Source organism: Scyliorhinus canicula, chromosome 13, assembly GCF_902713615.1.
Source record: "Scyliorhinus canicula chromosome 13, sScyCan1.1, whole genome shotgun sequence".
NCBI classification, from domain to species: domain Eukaryota; kingdom Metazoa; phylum Chordata; class Chondrichthyes; order Carcharhiniformes; family Scyliorhinidae; genus Scyliorhinus; species Scyliorhinus canicula.
Genome location: NC_052158.1, coordinates 11,505,146 through 11,521,163, shown reverse-complemented (window position 1 = coordinate 11,521,163; position 16,018 = coordinate 11,505,146). Strand labels below are relative to the sequence as shown.

At 47.8% G+C, this 16,018-nt stretch overlaps 1 protein-coding gene across 1 annotated transcript in view; it reads left to right on the top strand.

Annotated features, from left to right (window-relative positions):
* LOC119976482 overlaps positions 1 to 16,018 on the top strand; it is a 65,225-nt gene that overhangs the window by 35,656 nt on the left and 13,551 nt on the right. The window contains 4 exon segments of the mRNA XM_038817020.1: positions 10,061 to 10,542; positions 10,635 to 10,730; positions 10,823 to 10,911; positions 10,913 to 11,054. Of these exon segments, the coding sequence (XP_038672948.1) occupies positions 10,061 to 10,542; positions 10,635 to 10,730; positions 10,823 to 10,911; positions 10,913 to 11,054 (809 nt within the window).

Genomic DNA, 16,018 nt, shown 5'->3' with positions numbered 1-16,018 from the left:
GATTCTGGGCGAGAGTGTTTGCAGTCTTCGGGTAGTGGAGGCGGAGATGGACCCGGACCCTTTGGCGGCGATATTTGGGGTTTCAGAAAAGCTGGTGCTCGTGGAGAGGAGAAAGGCCGATGTCATTGTCATAATATGCACCCACGCACATCATGAGGCAAAAACAGGCAGTGACAGACACCCAGGTGAGCCAATCAATATACAGAACAGAACACGACCAATCACAAGACAGGACACCAGATGGGGGCTTTCACCTATAAAATACACGAGGCATCAGCACTCTGCCTCTTCCACTGGTGATAGCTGTAGTGACAGTCAGGATGTACAAATCATTCAACACCTCCTACACGTGGATCAGAGCCAACCTGGTCTAGATAGTTAACTTTAGTTTACTTATGGTAATAGAGAGTCAACCCACAGGCAGCTGCGTGTTTCGTTACTCGAGTTCAATAAATCTCATATTGAACCAATGCCCACGTTTGGCGTATACTTGATCAGTTAAGTGCATTGTGTGCAACCCGTGTTACCCCAGGGTGAACAACACGACATGATACCAGAAGTGGCTACTGCCTCTCAGTAATTTACCTTCGAAAATTCACTGAAGGCCAGCAACTGCCTTCCAGTGGCATGGAAAAGATCCAGGCACCTCCACAACTCCGGAGCTCCGGGAAGCTTGGCGCCAGCTGGCGGGTCTTCAAGCAGAAATTCAGTCTATTCCTTGAGGCCTTGGGCCTTGAAAGTGCCTCCGATGCTCGAACAATCGCGCTGCTGCTGTCTACTGCGGGGGACCAGGCCATCCAAATTTTCAATTCGCTCACTTTTGCCGACGGTGAGGACAAGGCCAAGTTCCAGACCATCCTAGCCAAATTCGATAGTCACTGCGAGGTCGAGACAAACAAAAGCTTCAAGCTTTATGTATTCCAATAGCGCCTTCAGGGTAAGGACGAACCTTTTCAGTCTTTTCTAACTCATCTTAGCATTGTTGCGCAATCCTGCAACTCCGGAGACACCGCTGACTCCCTTATCAGGGATCAGGTTGTGTTTGCCGTCCATTCCGACACCCAGCGGGAGCAGCTCCTAAAAGTAAAAAATATGACCCTGCCAGTGGCCAGTGGCCACCGAGACATGAAAAGTCCACGAACAGGCGAAAAGTTGCTATTCCCGCCTGAAGTCGGCAGAGCAGGACCAACTTGCCTCCCACGAGGCTGAAGTGTACAGGCCATGGCCCGAATGCGGGGCCTGAGCATCGATGAAAGCGGCCATTTCACCTGCTTTTCCAGGGGTCCCACGCATGTGCACCATGGTCGGGAAAACAAAGCGGCCAAAGACTAAACTGCACAAGTGCGGGCGGCGGCTGAGCGCACTGTGCAGGCGCAACGACGCGTTGAGCGTCTCGACGTGATGACGTGCCCCAACTGTGGCACCATCCATTTAAAGTGGCAATGCCCTGCGAGAGGTAGGCGATGTCTCAACTGCAAGAAGCTTGGCCATTATGCTGCTTTGTGCAGCTCTGCACGTTCGACAGGGGGACAGCGATTCCAGTTCCAATGAATACGAGTTCAAAGTTTGCAGCAAGGGCTGCTGGACTTGGAACCGGATCCCATCACCCATCCAGAGCACGACTGCCCAGAGTGCCCATATCGAGTGGGCATCATCACCATGCATGACAAGGCCTCCTCACATTCACCAACATACACACCCATCCTTAAAACTGGATTGTGCGGACGAGTGGCGTGCCACAGTACAGGTCAACGATTGTAGCATCTGGTTCAAAATGGACACCGATGCTTCGGCCAACCTAATATCCAAAGCAGATCTGGCTCGTATCCAAAGGCAGCCTACCATTCTTCCGCTGGCCTGCCAGTTGTTCAACTACAATGGGAATGCCATCACGGCGCTACGGTCCTGTCACCTTCAGGTATCCAACAGGCCATCAAGGCCACTTTACGGTTTGAGATCGTCCAGCCCGGCAAGGCTTCTCTGCTTGGTGCCCATGCATGCAAGCTACTCCATCTCGTTCAGCATGTACATGCCATGTCCTCAACTAACAGCACTCTTCAAGCCAACAAATTTATTTTTAAAAGGGGGGAATGTCAGAATAGGCACCCATGCACATCATGAGGTAAAAGCAGGCACTGACAGACACCCAGGTGAGCCAATCAATATGCAGAACAGAACACGACCAATCACAAGACAGGACACCGGAGGGGGGGCTTGCACCTATAAAACACACAAGGCAGCAACACTCTGCCTCTTCCACTGGTGATAGCTGTAGTGACAGTCAGGGTGTACAAATCATTCAACACCTCCTACACGTGGATCAGAGCTAGCCTGATCTAGATAGTTAACTTTAGTTTACTTATGGTAATAGAGAGTCAACCCACAGGCAGCTGTGTGTTTCGTTACTAGAGTTCAGTAAGTCTCATATGGAACCAACGCCCACGTTTGGTGTATACTTGATCAGTTAAGTGCATTGTGAGCAATCCGTGTTACCCCAGAATGACCAACACGACAGTCATGGCCTTCGCCTCTCTGATTGCACGGCGGCAAATTCTACTGGAGTGATGGTCGGCATCGGTACCGGGGTAGAGGCTTGCTGGTGTGGCGTGTACAACTTCCTGTGGTTAGAGAAGATAAAGTATGAGTAAAAGGTGGCCGGCACGTGGTGCAGTGGTTAGCACTGAGACAGCGGCGCTGAGAACCCGGGTTCGAATCCCGGCCCTGGGTCACTGTCCGTGTGGAGTTTGCACATTCTCCCCGTGTCTGCGTGGGTTTCACCCCCACAACCCAAAGATCTGCAGATTAGGTGGATTGGCCACACTCAATTGCCCCTTAATTTAAAAAAAAAGTATGATTTAGGGGGCCCAGCAGGGGGTGTTTGGGAAATGGTGGGTGATGTTTGTGACGGTGTTTGAGGAGCTTTTCGTCACAGGGCAGGGGGGGGTAGGGCGGGGGGGAGGGTGGAGGAGGAGGGTGGAGGAGGAGGGGGAGGGGGAGGGGGGTGGGAGGGAGTGGGGGAGGGGGCAGAGGGAGGGCAGGGGAAGGGTGGGGGAGGGCGGGGGGAGAGGGAGGGGTGGGGTGAGGGGGGTGGGGGAGGGCGGGGGGAGAGGGAGGTGTGGGGTGGGCGTGGGCGGTGGGAGGGCGGGGGGAGGGTGGGGGGAGGGGGGTAGGGCTGGGGGAGGGGGGTAGGGCTGGGGGAGGGGGGGAGGGCGGGGGGGAGGGTGAAAAAGAGGAAAAGTCTGTACAGACTATGTTGTTGATTGTTGCGAAGTATGTTTCCCGGGGCGTTTATTTGCTGAAACCTGTTTTGATACATTTTGTAATAAATACATTTTTAAAAAACAAGAAATATGGAAAAAAACTTGCATTAATATTTTTCACCGTTTTACAACCTCACGTTTCAAAACACTTTACAGCTAATTAAGCACATTTGAAGTACACCTGTTGAAACCAGTTGAGTGCCACATGTTAGTCCTTGTTGCACTTGTCTGTGCCCAGAATTTTAAAAATAATTTTTTAATAAATTTAGTGTACCTAATTCATTTTTTTCCAATTAAGGGGCAATTTAGCAGGTTCAATAAACCTAACCTGCACATCTTTGGGTTGTGGGGGCGAAACCCACGCAAACACCGGGGGAATGTGCAAACTCCACACGAACAGTGAATCAGAGCCAGGATCGTACCTGAGACCGCGGTGCCATGAGGCAGCAGGGCTAACCACTGCGCCACCGTGATGCTCTCGTCTGAGCCCAGAAATGAGGTTTAGTTTCTATCCCATTCTCCATTCCGCCGGAATAGCACAAAGTTAATTTCCACATTCTGCAGTCAAACCCTCCACCCAAAGGGAACCGGAGTTGGTTCAAGTGACAAACATGTTAAATGGTTACAGAATAGACATGCAGAAGCAATTAAGCAGATGATTTTGTCACTTCTCAAGAGAGATATATTTCCCTGAGGAAAAGGGCTCCACCAGATGGATGCTCCATTCACTAACGTCAGGAAGAGTGGTTTCAAATTGAAAGAAAACACGGAAAATACTGCAAAGATTAGCGAAAGGCCACAAAATTGGTAAAGTTTTAAAAACTAGGAAAGGAAAAGTGTAAAAAAAGCGACAGAAATTGGGCTGTAAATGAAAATTAGAAAGAGGTATAACAAAGTAAAAGTTTCTAATTGTGTTCAGAAAAAAGGAAATTATTGCTGAGGTGAGTGGGCGGATTCTCCCTTTCTGAGACTAAGTGTTGACACAGAATTCATTGACTTCATGGACTTTCACAACAGCAAATCTGGCACCACATCTGGATTGATTCCGCTACTGTTAAGGGGCTGGCACCAGCGCCACGTGAAACACAATCGATTCTGTGTGGGTACTGGCCGAGGCACAGGGCAGTGTTGCCATCTCACAGGCAACCATGTGGCAGAGCTAACTGGAAATTGCAGCGACGCTCCTGAACTTGGCCCAGTCACAGTGGGCCATGGCTGGGAACATCAGTGGCACTGCCCAGGTGCTGGTACAGACACAGAGGGAGGTGGCCCAGTCCCCGAGGGATATGGCGCAGTCACTGGCTGATGTGACACAGACCCAGAAGGTGGTGGCACAATCGCAGCATGATGCAGCACAGTCCCAGATAGAGATGGTCCACTCCCTGTGCTCCGTGGCAGCAAGCAGGCGGATCCTGGTCAAGAGCAGAGTGAGCCTCCAGGACTGGTAGCACCAGGTGGTGGGGGAGCCTCCGGGGATAGCTCTGCTCACCCCGTCCCATGGAGTAGTCCAGGGGCCATTGATAACCACGAGAGAGGAGGAGGTGATGGGGCCCATGTCAGTGACTCCCACAGGGGAGGTGCCAGATCATCGCAGCACCTCGGACTCCCTCGGCCCCTCCCTTTTTAAAAAATTTAGAGTACCCAATTATGTTTTCCAATTAAGGGGCAACTTAGTATGGCCAATCCACCTGCCCTGCGCATCTTTGGGTTGTGGGGGTGAAACCCAGACAAACGGGGGAGAATGTGCAAACTCCACACGGACAGTGACCCAGGGCCGGGATTCAAACCTGGGTCTTGAGTGCCGTAGGCAGCAATGCTAACCGCTGTGCCACTGTGCTGGCCTTCCCTCTGCCCCTTCTCTCCCTGGTGCATCAGGTGGACGTTGTGGGTGGCCTGGCTGACAGATTATCTGACTGGCTGTTAATTGAGAGAGGTGGTGAGCAACGACTCCAGGTTGTCGTCATACCTTAGAGGCTGAAGTTAAACTTGCAGATACAGTAGTCGGTAAAGAAGGCAAATTGCAAGTGGATGGTGGGTACAGGGTCTATTTGGGAGCGGGTGGAGGCGGCTTCGTGCAGGGGCTCCAGCTTGGCCCTGGTCACGGCTCCTCTACCGCTGCCGCCGGCCAAGTACACCACCAGCGCGGTGCTAAAAACAAGGGTGGTGATGAGTCCAGGGGGAGGAAGAGACCGATGTTTTGGCCTTTGCTTCCCTGATAGCCCGGCGACGAATACTATTGGCATGGAGGGACTCAAAGCCCCCGAAGACTGAGTGGTGGCTTGCGGACATGTCGAGTTTCCTGCATATGGAGAAAATTAAGTTCGCCTTGAGGGGATCTGTGCAGGGGTTCACCCGGAGGTGGCAACCATTTATTGACTTCTTTGCGGGAGAGTGAGCGTCAGCAGGGGGTGGGGTGGGGGGGGGGGGGGGTAGAGTAGAGTTGGAGGGAAAATATGGCGGGTAGTACCGGTGGGAGGGGAGCGGGCTTGTGCAATATGTTACGATTGAAGTATTGAAAGTACATGGATGTTTGCACATTTTTGCCTTTTTTGCTTTCTTTCTGATGATGTATGTAACTGTTTATAAAGCCAAAAAACTACCTCAATAAAATTGTTTATTAAAAAAAAGAAGGCAAATTGCATGTAGGTCTTCATAGAGAGAGGATTTGAGTAGAGGAGCAAAGATGCTTTGATGCAATTATACTGGGCCTGAGTGAGACCACTCCTGGAATATTGTGGGCAGTTTTTGTCCCCTTACCTGAGGAAGGATGTTCTAGCTGCCGAGGGAGTGCAGAGAAGGTTCACCAGACTGATTCCTGGGATGACAGGACTGACATATGAGGAGAGATTGAGTCGGGTAGGATTATATTCGCTGAAATTCAGAAGAATGAGGGGGGGAATCACATAGAAACCCATCAAATTCTAACAGGAGTAGGTGCAGGAATGGTGGATGCAGGAAAGATGTTTCCGATGGTGGAAATGTTCAGAACCAGAGGTCACATCCTGAGGATTTGGGTTAGACCACTTTTGGCACAGATAAGGAGAGATTTCTTCACCCAGAGAGTGGTGAGTCTGTGGAATTCAATACCACAGGAAGTAGTTGAGGCCAAAACATTGTTTGTTTTGAAGAAGGGGTTAGATACAGCACTTGGGATGAAGGGAGATTAAAGGTAGTGGGAGGAAGGCGGCAACAGGTTATTGAGATGGATGATCAGCCATGATCATAATGAATGGTGGAGCAGGCTCGAAGGGCCGAATGGCCGCCTCCTGCTGCAATTTTCTATGTTTCAATGTTTCCTACTCTCTGATTTCTGTCTGCTAAGTAATTGTCATTCCAAGCCAATATATCACCCCAATCCCATGCACTTTAATTGTGTACACTGACCTCTATGTGGAACTTCAGCAAAGGTTTTTTCAAAATCCAAATCCACCACATTCACGGGTTCCCCCTCATCTAATCTGTTCGTTATTCCATCAACAAAACTCCAGTAGGTTTGTCAAACATAATGTCCCTTTCATAAATTCAGGTGGACTTTGTCAAATCCTATTGATATTTTCTCAGTCTCCTGTTAACACGTCATTGACAATAGACTCGAGCTATTTCGCTGCTACGTTTCTACAGCAGCAACTTCAGTTCCCTGATTTCCAGATGAATTTCACTGCAATATTTGGGGAATTATAGTTATAAACTAATCTGATTACATAATTCGATGGTGTCACTCAGGAATATAAAACCTAGCTCAGTTCCTGCTGTTGTGAGTAATTGATTGCGGATCCAGTCCATTTCTGGGGTGGGTTGAGACTCTGTGTGAATACACTGCTGCCACCTGCTGACAGAATATCGGTGCTGCAGCAATGACTCAGAATATCGACACTAAATGACGGAGCAGCTGCAGGACTCCATTTCTGCTCCATCCATCTGCCCCCGTGCGTGCTCCTTTCACCAAGTTGTTTAAATGCCGAAATCTGTTGCCATCATCACCATCTTTCACGATAATTTATTTCAGAAGAATGCTTCCTGGAAAAGAAGGTAGAGACTGTTCTTTACTGAAACTCCTGGTGGTGGGGTGTCTGTGGAGACAGAGCAGACTGTTTAGGACTGAGATCAGAAGTTCTGCACGCAGAGCGGTGAGCCTGTGGAATTTGTTACCACAAAAAGCATTTGAGACCAAAACATATGTTTTTAAGAAAGAGCTGCTTGTAGCTCTCGGGGCGAAAGGGTTCAGAGGATATGGGTGAAAGCTATTGAGTTGGATGATCAGCCATGACCATAGTGAATGGAGGAGCAGGTTCAAAGGGCCAAATGGTCCCGTCCTGCTCCTGATTTCTATGTAACTCAGAAAATTATTTTTATGAATTTATTTCCTGGTTATCACCCCAACATTAAATTGCAGTTTGTCAAGAGACAATGACTTTGCTTTTGGTGTTTTATATAGCATACAAAATGATCAGAGGGTTAGATAGGGTGGACAGCGAGAGCCTTCTCCCGCGGATGGAGGTGGCTAGCACGAGGGGACATAGCCTTAAATTGAGGGGTAATAGATATAGGACAGAGGTCAGAGGTGGGTTTTTTACGCAAAGAGTGGTGAGGCCGTGGAATGCCCTACCTGCAACAGTAGTGAACTCGCCAACATTGAGGGCATTTAAAAATTTATTGGATAAGCATATGGATGATAAGGGCATAGTGTAGGTTAGATGGCCTTTAGATTTTTTTTTCCATGTCGGTGCAACATCGAGGGCCGAAGGGCCTGTACTGCGCTGTATCGTTCTATGTTCTATGTTCTATGTTCTATGTTCTATATATAATAAATGTTATTTCAGTGTTGAAACAGTGTTAAATTTTATATACATTTTCTGCACAATGGTATTAAATTACAAGATGGCACGCAGTTCCAGAATGATCACTTACAGAATGTAGTCTGTCTTTGGGTCTGTCGCTTTCCGATTCACTCTGAGAGACATTGCCTGGACTTCATTCACCCACGGTGCCCCAGGGTGCCTTCATTCGGCTCTTTGATACCAGTTACACAATTCCCCCTGTCCCTCTCAGAGGAGAGAGAACTCCAGATTTCTCCGACACTTTGAGAAAAGTTGCTTTGCGATTTCATTGCTAAAATCATTGGTCCAATTTTAAAGATGTAAAGTTACAGAGCTCTCGCAAAGTTGATGGGTGAGAGTATTTTCCAAAATTGAGTTGAATTGTGTTCAACGGGATGATTGTCGCCAATGACAGAAACTTCCCAGATTTTCTTTGTGTTGAAATGGATGTCAGTAAATTACACTGGGTTGCATTAGGGGTGTCCATGTTGTGATGGATGTAGGTATTTGTGATATATTATATGTATTTGGTACAGTAAGGGTAGAAGTTACTGTGTATTCGACTGCTGCAGTCATGTTTTAAAAATAAATCCTAATTTGAAAGGTTGGGAACGGGGAGTAATTAAACAATGGTAAAAAGCTTGGGCTAATGGAATATTGTTTGGATTGAGGGGATTGCCTGTGAAGGTAATTGGATTTAAGATTGCTAAATGCTGTTTTTACTGAGTGAAGCTAAGATTTCAGGCATTTTGCAGAAAGCAGGTTCAGTTGTGAGTTAGATGAAGCTGGAAACAGAAGTCAAGCAGTTTGTTCCCTGCAGTTCAGTTTGTATGCAGACAGAAGAGCAGTGTGGTTGGAAAAGTGAACTAACAAGCTGAAACAACTTTTGGAAAAAATACAGACATATTTTCTGCATGGTTCTGCCAGGATTCAGTTATTTTCTTTAAATCAGAGTCACAAGATCACTCTTTCTCAAAGAGCATCTGTGTAAAGCAGGTATTCCTGTGTGTCAATGGTATGACAAATTGGATTGAGAACTGTGATGGTTTTTTTGTTGTTTGAGTGGGAATGAAGATAGTGTTTAAAGGGGTTGTGCATGCACTGTATTGAGTCGCATTGTTTAAGTAGTAATTGCAAGTTATTTTCTGGTGTGATGTTAAAGATGTTTTAATTCTGTGTTAGTAATAAAGTTGGTTTTAATATATCATATCCCCATTTCTTTCTGAAATTCTTCCTGGATCAAGGTATAATTTCTTCACAGCCTTACAAAATTTAAATAAAAGATTGGGGTTTCTTTCCAGTATCATAGCCACTGTTGGGGTCTGGTATGAGAACATGATAATGTCGCCCAGACCAAATTGTACTTTCTGTGCTCCACCCAGGAGCTGTTTAACACCCAAGCAACAACAAGAAAATGTAATGTTCAATACTGTCAGTTATGTGAAACATTTTGCACTGTAATCGTCTCTGCAATAAAACAAGACGTTTATTTCCAATCAACATTGACCTCTGTAAATTACCACTGTCGCCTTTATTCTATATTCCCAAATTTACCGAAATATCTTTTCAAACGTCTGTTGAAAGGTATATCTCAGAGCCTCAGTGCCTGTGGTTATCCTGGCTGTATTCGCGCCAGAGGGTTTGTGACCGAGAGAGAGTTCAGACCAGTGAGACATGCTTTGGAATCTCGATCCCGCCCATCTCCGCCTCCCGTCCCCACACTGGCCCCGCCCCTGCAGGCACCGGCTCCGCCCCCACATCGGCCCCGCCCCCGAAACACCGGCTCTGCCCTCCACCCCGGCTCCGCCCCTGCAGGCACCGGCTTCGCCCCCACACCGGCTCCGCCCCTGCAAACACCGGCCACGCCCCCCAGGCACGGGCCCCTGCCCCCCACCCCCGGCTCCGCTCCCCACCCCCGGCTCCGCCCCTGTGAAAGTCACTGTAAAAAATCTGGGTATTGCTGTGAATATTATTGTGAAATAGCTGCCCTGACGCTGTGCGGCGGTAACATCCAAAATAGAACCGGTTTGAATCAGGAAGTGCTGAGTGTGAACATGGCTCTCAGACAGCAGGTCCAGAGTTTGACCGCGGAGGCAATTTGTCCCATTTGTCTCGATTTCTTCACTGATCCGGTAATACTGGATTGTGGACACAACTTCTGCCGCTCCTGTATCTCCCAGTGTTGGGAAAAGAAGGAGATAAACTCCTGCCCGGAATGTAGGGAGAAGTTTCCGGAAAGAAATCTCAGGATAAATCGAGCCTTGGGGAATCTGGCCGAGACAGCTCGAAAATTAAAGCTGAATCCGAAAGAGAAGGAAAGTAAACTTCACTGTGAGGAACATCAGGAAGAACTGAAGCTGTTTTGTGAAACTGACAAGAAATTGATCTGTTTCACTTGTGAAGTTGCGCCGGATCACAGAGACCACCGCTTCCTGTTGATTAAAGAAGCTGCTGAAATCTACAAGGTAAAAGGGAAAAACTATTTTACAACCTTACAATTTCATCACATTTTCATGGTCTCAGACTTCCATTCTGTGATTTCCTCTCCCAATCCCAGGATCAGCTGAAATCTTCCTTAGATTCTCTCAGTGTGAAGAAATCAGCGCTTCTGGAAGCAGAACCGAAACAGAAAGGGAGGATTTCTGAAGTTAGGGTAAGGTCTCCTGTGCTGATTTTCTGGGATCTCGGTTAGTTTTGTTCCCTTTATCGCGGGACATTAATTATGTTTCACATTTCATTTGGTAGGAACAGTCGAGCAGTCTGCAGACCCACATCACATCCGAGTTCAGTAAAATGCACCAGATTCTCACTGAGAAAGAGCAGCATTTACTCAGATCTCAGGGATGAAGAGGAGAGGATTCTCGAAACAATGGAGAAAAACCTTCGAGAGATTCAGGAGAATTTAAATTCTATTGAGGAGAAACTCTCCAAGTTGCAGAAACAGATGGAGCAAAAAGACGAGCTGATATTTCTGAAGGTGAGGGAATATATTGCGGGTCAGTTCAGTCACAAAATAACGAATGAAATTCATAGATAAAAGCAAATTACTGCAGTTGCCGGAATCTGAAGCAAAAACAGAAAATACTGGACAATCACAGCAGGTCTGACAGTGTATGTGGAGAGAGAAGGGAGCTGATGTTTCGAGTTCAAATGACACTTTTACAGAACTAAAGAAAATTAGAAATGTTAAGAAATATATACTTGTGTGGGGGACAGAGGAGGTGGGCAGACTAGAAGATAGATTGGGACAAAGGAGGGATTGCCAAATTTGTCACGGACATAAGGCAAAATGAAATGTTAATGATGCCATTAAGGGACTAAGTGTGCTAATAGTGGCAAAATATGAGATAGCAGCACAAGTTAACGAGAGCAACTGAACAACAAGGGACAGGTGACCATGTGCTGGAGGAGTGAGGGTGTGTCGGGCCAGGCCCCAGAGCTGAAAAACAACTGACAACAAACTACAGGGGAGGGGTGTGATGCGGCCGGGTGTGGGGGTGGGGTGGGTTGATGGAGGTGGAAGTTTACTGTCTCAAGTTGTTGAATTCACTGTTGCGTGCAGAAGGCTGCAACCTGCCTAGTTGGACAATGAGGTGTTGTTAAGTTTATGGGGTTTCACAGCACACAGAGAGGCCTTTCGGCCACCTGTCTGTGCCGGCCATGAAGCATGTCCAATCACAGAGTCAGAGAGGTTTTTTAGAATTTAGAGTACCCGATTTTTTTTTCCCATTAAGGGGCAATTTAGCGTAGCCAATCCACCTACCCTGCACATCTTTGGGTTGTGGGGGCAAAACCCACGCAAACACGGGGAGAATGTGCAAACCACACGGACAGTGACCCAGAGCTGGGATTGAACCTGGGATCTCGGCGCCATGAGTCAGAGAGATTTTACAGCATGAAAAGATGCCTTCTACCCAGCAGGTCCACGCTGATCATCAGGCACATATCCAGTCTTCTATTTTTTGTTTACCCCAGGAGATTTAGATTTGTTTATTGTCACGTGTACCGAGGTACAATGAAAAGCATTTTTCTGTGAGTAGCTCGACAGATCATTAAGTACATAAAAAGAAAATACATAATAGGGCGACACAAGGTATACAATGTAACTACATAAACACTGGCATCAGTTGAGGCATACAGGGATGTAGTGTTAATGAGGTCAGCCCATAAGAGGGTCATTTAGGAGTCTGGTAACAGCGGGTAAGAAGCTGTTTTTGAGTCTGTTCATGCGTGACCTCAGACTTTTGTATCTCCTGCCCGATGGAAGAAGATGGAAGGAGCCGGGGGGAGGGGTCTTTGATTGAGCTGCCCGCTTTCCCCAGGCAGCGGGAGGTGTAAATGGAGTCAATGGATGGAAGGTAGGTTTGTGTGATGGATTGGGCTGTGTTCACGACTCTCTGAAGTTTCTTGCGGTCTTGGGCCGAGCAGTAGCCATACCAGGCTGTGATACAGCCAGATAGGATGCTTTCTATGGTGCATCTGTAGAAGTTGGTAAGAGTTTATATGGACATGCCGAATTTCCTTAGTTTCCTGAGGAAGTATAGGCGCTGTTGTGCTCTCTTGTTTGGTAGCGTTGACGTGGGTGGACCAGGACAGATTTTTGGAGATGTGTACCCCTAGGAATTTGCAACTGCTAACCATCTCCACCTCGGCCCCGTTGATGCTGACAGGGGTGTGTACAGTACTTTGCTTCCTGAAGTCAATGACCAGCTCTTTAGTTGTTCTGGCATTGAGGGAAAGATTGTTGTCCCTGCACCACTCCACTAGGTTCTCTATTTTCCAGCACTTGCTCCGTAGGCTTGTATGCTATGGCATTTCAAGTGCTCATCAAAATACTTCTTAAATGTTGTGCGGGTACCTGCCTCTACCACCCCTTCAGGCAGTGAGTTGCAAATTCCCACCACCCTCTGGGTGAAAAAGGTTTTTCCTCATTTCTCCTTTAAACCTCCTTCCCATTACCTTAAATCTATTCCCCCTGGTTATTGATCCCTCCGCTAAGATGAAAAGTCCTTCCTATCCACTCTGTTTATGCCCCTCATTTTATGCACCTCAATCAGATCTCCCCTCAGCCTCCCTGCTCCACAGAAAACAATCCCAGCCTACACAATCTCCTTTGATAGCTGAACCGTTCCAGCCCAGACAACATCCGGCTGAATCTCCTCTGCATCCTCTCTGCTGCAACCACTTCATTCCTATATGTGATGACCAGAACTGTACACAGTATTGCAGCTGTGGCCTAATCAGCGTTTTATACAGTTCCATCATAACTTCCCTGCTTTAATATTTCTATGCCTTGGTTAATAAAGGCAAGTATCTCATGCCTTCTGAACACCTTATCTGTTTGTCCTACTGTCTTCAGGGATCTATGGACACGCATACAAAGTCCCTCTATTCCTCTACATCCTGGAATTCTACCATCCATTGTATATTCCATTGCCTTGTTAGTCCTCCTGAAATGCATCACCTCACGCTTTTCAGGGTTAAATTGTATTTTGCCACTGTTATGCGCATCTGACCAGCCCGTCTATAACGGTCTGTAACCTGAGGTCCTCCTCCTCACTATTTACTATACCACCAATTTTTGTGTCATCCGCAAACTTACTTATCGTACCTCGCACATCCACAACCAGGTCATTAATGCTCACTACAAACAGCAAGGGAACCAGCACCAACCCCTACAGAACATCACGAGGCTTCCAGTCACAAAAACAACCTTCAATGCCTCCTGCCACTGAGCCAATTGTGAATCCAGCTTGCCAAATTTTCCTGGATCCCTTGGGGGATTCCTTGTCAAGATCCTTATTGAGGTCCATGTGGACTCCATTAATGCATCTGCCTTATTTTTACACTTAGTCGTCACCTTGGAAAATTCAATCAAATTTCTAAAACATGAGCTTCCTTTGACAAAGCTACTGACTACCCTTGATTAATCCTTTCCTCCCCAAGTGGAGATTAATTCTGTAATTTTTCCAATAGTTTCCCCACCATGACTCACTGGACATTAATTTCCTGTTTTTCCCTACTTCCCTTCTTGAAAAATGTAACTATCTTTTTAAATCCAATTTTTAAACAATTGGTCCACAGCCTTATACGCTTTGGTGTTTAAAGTGTTAATCGGAATCTTTCTTGAATGTTGTGTGTTCCTGCCTCTATCATCCTTTCAGGCAGTGAGTTCAAATACCCACCACCCTCTGGGTGAAAAGGTTTTCCCTCAAATTCCCTCTAAATATTTTGCCCTTCACCTTAAATCTATGCCCCCCGGTTATTGACGCTTCTACTAAGCGGAGAAATGTCCTCCTATCTATCGTATCTATGTCCCTCATAATTATGTACCCCTCGAATAGATAGGTTTTTAATTAATAAAGGGATGAGGGGTTATGGGGAGAAGCCATGAGAAATATATCACCCATGATTGAATGGTGGAGCAGACTCGATGGGCCGAATGGCCTAATCCTGAACCTATGTCTTTTGACCTTATGGAGTACTTCCCCTTCAGACTTCTCTGCTCTAAGGAAAACAACCCCAGCCTAACCAACCGTTCATCAAAGCTGAAATGTTCCCAACCAACTGGTGAAGTTCCTCTACGCCATTTCTATACCTCCAATAGTGTGGCAACCACAACTGCACACAGTACTCTAGCTGTGGCCTAACCAGCGTTTTGAACAATCCTCATAATCTCGCTGCTCTTATCTTCGATGCCTCGGCTCATGAAGACAAGTATCTCATATCTTTTTTTTATAAATAATTTTTATTGAAGTTTTTACAAAATACAAAATATAAACATCATAACTCTATTAACGTACACCCGCGGTAACACCCCGTAAACAATGCCCCCCAGCTGCAAGAGCAACTTCAAACAAAAGGAAAATAAAAACAAAAAACAAAAAAAAACAGAAACCAAAAGACAGAGAAAAGAGAAAAAAAAACAAGGGAGAGAGATAGCACCCTCCACAAACCCATGAGTATAGTTCTCCTTCCCCCCCCCCCCCCCCCCCCCCCCCCCCCCCCCCTCCCCCCCCCGGGTTGCTGCTGCTGTCGGCCTTTTACCGTTCCGCCAGGAAATCCAGAAAGGGCTGCCACCGCCTGAAAAACCCCTGTACTGATCCCCTCAGGGCAAATTTCACCCTCTCCAATTTGATGAACCCCGCCATATCCGAGATCCAGGCCTCCACGCTTGGGGGCCTCGCATCCTTCCACTGGAGCAAGATCCTCCGCCGGGCTACTAGGGACGCAAAGGCCAGGACCCCGGCCTCTATCGCCTCCTGCACTCCCGGCTCCACTGCCACCCCAAAAATTGTGAGTCCCCAGCCTGGCTCGACCCTGGATCCCACCACCCTCGACACCGTCCCCGCTACCCCCTTCCAAAATTCCCCAACGCTGGACACGCCCAAAACATATGGGCATGGTTCGCTGGGCTCCCCGAGCACCTAGCACACCTGTCCTCGCCCCCGAAAAACCTACTCATCCTTGTCCCAGTCATTTGGGCCCTATGCAGCACCTTGAACTGTATGAGGCTAAGCCTCACACAGGAAGAGGAGGAATTCACTCTCTCCAGGGCATCTGCCCATGTCCCCTCCTCAATCTCCTCACCCAGCTCCTCTTCCCATTTACCCTTCAGTTCCTCCACCGAGGCCTCGTCTACCTCCTGCATTACCCGGTATATGTGTGAGATCCTCCCTCCTCCGACCCACACCCCGGAGAGCACCCTATCCCGCACCCCCCGTGGAGGCAGCAAGGGGAACCCCTCCACCTGCTGCCTGGCAAACGCCCTCACCTGGATGTACCTAAACATGTTCCCCGGGGGGGAGCCCAAACTTCCCCTCTAACTCCCCCAAGCTTGCGAACCTCCCCTCCACAAACAGGTCCCTCAACCTCCTCACCCCTGCCCTCTGCCAGCCCTGGAATCCGCCATCAATGCTCCCTGGGACGAACCGATGGTTC